Source organism: Kryptolebias marmoratus, linkage group LG6, assembly GCF_001649575.2.
Source record: "Kryptolebias marmoratus isolate JLee-2015 linkage group LG6, ASM164957v2, whole genome shotgun sequence".
NCBI classification, from domain to species: Eukaryota; Metazoa; Chordata; class Actinopteri; order Cyprinodontiformes; family Rivulidae; genus Kryptolebias; species Kryptolebias marmoratus.
The window spans coordinates 32,481,903-32,487,176 of NC_051435.1; the positions used below are offsets into that span (position 1 = coordinate 32,481,903).

Sequence of the window (5,274 nt, forward strand, 5' to 3'; positions counted from 1 at the left end):
AAGACTGAATAACTATTCTGAGGCTGTAACAGAAGAATGGGACAGTTTTAGTGCCTATGTCTCTACTACATTGCAACAGTGATAACTTGGAATAACATCTAGGTTGCATTCGCATTCACACATAAACATATTAAATTTAGGGGCACCAAACTCTGAACTGACCTGGGCATGACCAGGACTGATCAAGCTAAGCGGGACTTAATTAGGTGTCCAATCTGTATTTAATTGGGTGGGAACCAGGACAATATGTGATGGATGTGAATGCGGCCTTACAATTACCAATGTTTATATACCTCACTGGTTTTGTTCTTATTTGTTGTTTTTGTTATAAAATGTTCATAAAACAAAATAAAAACTTTAATTATAAAAAATATATATACAAAAACTATTTTTAGATAGTAATGAAAGCTCTAATCTAAGAAGAAAAAATAATCTGTAGATTCTAAGTACCAGGACAACAATTTTAATCTGTGAAGTAAGCTGTGGACACACAGGAATGTCCAAATATTTCTCAGTTTAAAAATATTTAAAAACATGTCATTCAAATGGTACTACCTGAGAAGGAACTGATTATCCTATAGTTCATGTGGGCATGAGTTTGTCTACCTGTTGTATGTGAGTATAATGTTTATATGTTTGTGTGTATTAGAAAAAAATGAATGGATGAAGGTATTTTATGATGAGCTATTTAACATAGCTTAAAATGCATTGTTAAGTGTTTATATAATATACTGTATAATCCTAATGGATTTACCAACTAGTCACCAATTCATCAAGGACAGAGTTGATTTAAATGGGTGAGTTTTAAGAAGTTTATATTTCTTCCTACTCCATTTTGAACATGAAATGGGATTTTCCTATTGTAAATACTGTGTAATGTGTTCCTATCCTTGTATTTTATTATTTTGGGGCTGCATTAGCTCAGTGGTCAGTGCTGTGGTCTTGTAATACTGAGACTGCAGGTTTGAGCCCAGGTTGCATCAGGAAGACTATCCATAGTGGAAACAATTCCCAAATCTACCCTGTGAGTTTGCTCACTGTGTCAACCCCTGAAGAAGGGAGCAGCCACAAGAAAAATTATAACATTGTATTTTCTTAATGTTATTTTTGTTTGTGTTGCCTATTTGTTCCTACCATGTTCGAAATAAAACTAAACTAAACAGAACGAGCAGCACCCATCTGCAGCAGTTTGGTCTTGAAGAACAGTCCAGGTTAGATGGACCGAGATAAAAGGGACGGACCTGAAGAGGCTCGATGCTGGAATTGCTGCAGATGTCATGGACTGGGGTGAAGGAGGCGAACCCTGAGCGCAGACTCATGTTGATAAAAAACTAATTTATTTAGAAATAAAAGGCAAACCCAAAAACAAAGGCTGACGTGGCAGCAAAACCTAAACTAAATACAAAAACCTTAACGAACTAAACAAAACCTGAACAGACCTGAGACAAAAGACGAACCACTGGGAGACGAGAAGGCACAAGCAAAAAAGGACAGCACATCAGGGAGACAAGAGTATGACAATGAACCAGCAGGGAACTGTGGAAAGTGACTGGGTTTTAAAGGCAGAGGGTGATTAGTGGAAATGGGCCCAGGTGAGATGATTAAGGAGCTAGAGGCAGGTGTAGATGGGTGAGAATGGGGAAGAGAGAGAGTAACTGAAGAGAAGTGAATGGTGGCTGAGGCACAGGGAAGAGACAACTAAATAACACAAACTGAAACATGAAGACAAAACAAAATACAAAAACCTAGATCCTAACAGCAGAAGGTGTTGGTGATGTGTAAATAGCTTTGCATGCTCAGATTTTGTGTTGTTTCAGTTTTATTTTTGTCTTTTTTTCTTGTTTGTTTCACAATAAAAACATTTCACATTTTCAAAGTTATGTTGTGTAAATTAAAAAATACAAACACCTTCAAAATTATCTTTAAATTGGGTTGGGTTGCAAGGGAACAAAACTGAGAGCATGCCAAAAGGGTGAATATGTATTTATCAATCTTTTATGTAGATTAGATTAACAAGTATGTTTATTTAATCTGTATGTGTTTTAACATGCATATACACACACTCACACACAGAGCTGTGATTGGCTTTTGTCAGACTAAGATTAAGACCTGCTGTCTAGAGCCAGTGTTTTCTAATGGAAGTGGGAGGGGGCACGAGGCAGAGAGGTTTATCACCCTGAACACAGTAGTTCTAATCCGTTCTTAGAGGCTTAGTTGTTTCTCAGAGTAGGTTGAGCACAATTTGTTTTAGAGGAAACCATCCAAACAACCTGGACCTTTTATTGATGTTGTGGATGGGATTATTTCATATACAAATTCACCTTTGTGTCACTGGCTTTTCTTTGTCTCAAACAACCCTCCCTTGGTTCGGCCTACTGGATTATTTGGAGTAGCCAATCATTTCCAGTTATCTTATTTTGAAGGCCTGGTTGATATATAATATATATAATCGGGGAAGTATTGCTCACTGAGACATCTTTACTCAACATTTTTCTTTTTACATTTGTATTCAATCAGTACTTCATAAAAATGAAGGACCGTCTGGCCCAGTTGAAGGAGGTAGGTCAAACGTTGTTAGCTCCTGGTAGTTATTTGTGAGATTTAGAATATCCTAATTAAAAAAACAGAAGGCACCAGCATATTTATAATGTCCTGTGAAGCACCTGTTGGTTGTACAGACCCAGATGACTACCAAGCATTACTCTAAAACTAGTGGTGTATTAAAATCTTTACTGAAACTGCTGGTTTATCTTGCTTTATTCAAAAAAATAACACATATTTAATAAAAGCCTTTAAATTGTTTGCTTATGGTTATTTCAAAGGTTATGAATAAGCATATGTCACTGTCGCTGGGATCATCAAACATCAAGCAACCAAGTTGTATTAAATATTTCTTTTTTTGTCCTAAAAGGTAAAAATGGTAATGGTGTATTATGTATTTATGAATTAATATGACCTGTGGTTTGGTCTCGTGTGACACTGAGGTGCTTGAACCTGTGAACTGTAGAAGTCAGGGGCCTACTTTTAAATGTTCCAAACTGCTTTATGTTGCATGAGTTTATTAAGGAGTGGATGCCATTTCTCAGTTTATTAAAATACCTTTGAATATAAGCACTACATTTTGGTCACTTTTTCCATATAAGATGAAGTTGGTGAAGGTTGTCAGTCATACAGGATATTGTGGTCTGAGTGGGTTTAACAATTCAACTGGACTTCTTTATTTTTGGACATTTCTTTTTAATCTGAGGAGCTTTCTCAATTCCAACCTAAAAGTGCAACTTTTCAAGTTTTTCTTTTTTTTCCTCTTTTGTTTCATCAACAAAAAAATCTGAAAAAAACTCCATGGCATCAAAAGACGAAAAGGGGTAACAAACACAAAATTATTGTCATTCCACATGTGGCAGGAGTGTCTGAAGAATCCAGCAAAATCCTCAGACAGAAGTGTTTCATCCAAATGACAAAACACCCAACTAGACACTGAGTGTCGTGGTGTCTTCAGATGGGTGCAGCCAGGAGTGTTTGAGGAAACCAAACAACCTCTCCACAGACTCATGCAACAACACAGAACCTTCAGGTCAACACTCGGTTGACCTGAAGGAAAAGGAAAAGGTAAACTTATTTAAGGACATTAATGTATGCATTTTGGCAGAGAAAAAAAGTCAGTTTCAGAGGGGGAGGGAATTAAACACTCAGTGTCAAACAATAAGACCAATAGTAAAGAGAAAACAAGGTCAGCACACATAATGTAGCTTTGAATCTAGTTCACAGTCATTTTCCCCCATTTTGCCTCTCCATTCATATAACCAGAACATTTCTTCTGTGGACCATGCTAACAAAGACCCAAACAATCCACAGGGAAGAGATGAGAGTGAATAATTTTCACGTCAGTTCAGCTAAGGTTGAACCTCTTAAAAACTTATCAAATGAGAAGCAAAACATCTTCAAAAATTAAGCAGTCCAGTTACCTTTGAATGAACCTACCAGGACTTCTAAAGATAAGATAGCAATTTAAGTATCCAAAATTAGGGATGTGCCAATACCAATACCAGTATCAGGTATCATTTCTGATACTGTGTGCCTGTACCCATACTCATGCTTGAAAAAGTATTCTGATACCACAGTACCGATACCACTTTACTTTAAATCACATCAAATTATGTGAAATGAATTTGCAATCTACTTATGAGTTTTTGGTTTACATTTTAGCGTGCAGCTTAAGTATTTTCTGATTTAAAAAAGTGTGGCTGCATCTTATTCTAAGTTTTGTTATTTTATATAAAGTTTCATATTAAGTAATCAAAAAACATTTACTTCAAGTGTGTGAGCTCTGCTGGTCAGGGGTCACCTTCCTGGGAAGTTTAGCAGTTAAAAATTCTGATTCTTCATAGTTTAATGCAAAGACCAACTTGAGAAAACGTAAATTTTTAAATTATACAAAATCTTCCATTTTAGCAGTCAGATCAAAGCATAAACAGATGGCCCAGAACTCATTACTTTCTGGTTCTTACTCGGTTTGAAAAATATTCATATCGGTGCATCCATACACAAAATGTCCAGTGCTTATTGTAATCTACTTGTGTGGTTTAATGATTTCATCTCCTAGTTCAGTATTGTTCTTTTTGTTTTTCAAACATGTGGTTTTAACAGAAAAGTGATCCAGGTGGAGATGATATTGAAGTTCCTGTGGAAAATGAGGCTTTTATGGACGACTTCTTTGCACAAGTATTATTTTTCTGTCATTGTAAATTCTTCAGTGAAATTATATTTGCTTCATCCTAATCCATGAGTATTATTGTGTGTGTGTTTCAGATTGAAGATATACGCACCAGCATTGACAAGATTGATGAAAGCATAACAGAAATTAAAAAACTTTACTCCACCATCTTGTCAGCCCCCACGTCTGACCAGAGTAACTGCTTTAAACACACACATTTACTGTTTTCAAATCAATTTCTTCTCTTTTGAAATTGTTTTTTTTTTTTTTTGCTTTTTCAGAAACACAGGATGACCTTGAAGCTCTCACAAATGAGATAAAAAAGTCAGCAAACAATGCACGAAACAAGCTCAAGAGTCAGTATTTTGATTGCCTAATTGTTCTTTGTTATGCAACCAAGTGATATGTACAGTGGGGAGAACAAGTATTTGATACACTGTTGATTTTTCAGGTTTTCCCACTTGCAAAGCTTGTAGATGACTGTAATTTTTATCATAGGTACTCTTCAACTGTGAGTGATGGAATCTAAAACAAAAATCCAGAAAAATACAATGTATGAT

The 5,274-nt window shown here is 35.8% G+C and overlaps 1 protein-coding gene across 1 annotated transcript in view; it reads left to right on the forward strand.

Annotated features, from left to right (window-relative positions):
• Positions 1-2,074: 2,074 nt before the first annotated feature.
• zgc:165520 (uncharacterized protein LOC571872 homolog) overlaps positions 2,075-5,274 on the forward strand; it is a 38,118-nt gene continuing 34,918 nt past the window's right edge. The window contains exons 1-4 of the mRNA XM_037976317.1: positions 2,075-2,559; positions 4,648-4,722; positions 4,810-4,909; positions 4,996-5,070. Of these exons, the coding sequence (XP_037832245.1) occupies positions 2,530-2,559; positions 4,648-4,722; positions 4,810-4,909; positions 4,996-5,070 (280 nt within the window). The 5' untranslated portion in view covers positions 2,075-2,529. The remainder of the gene's footprint in view (positions 2,560-4,647; positions 4,723-4,809; positions 4,910-4,995; positions 5,071-5,274) is intronic.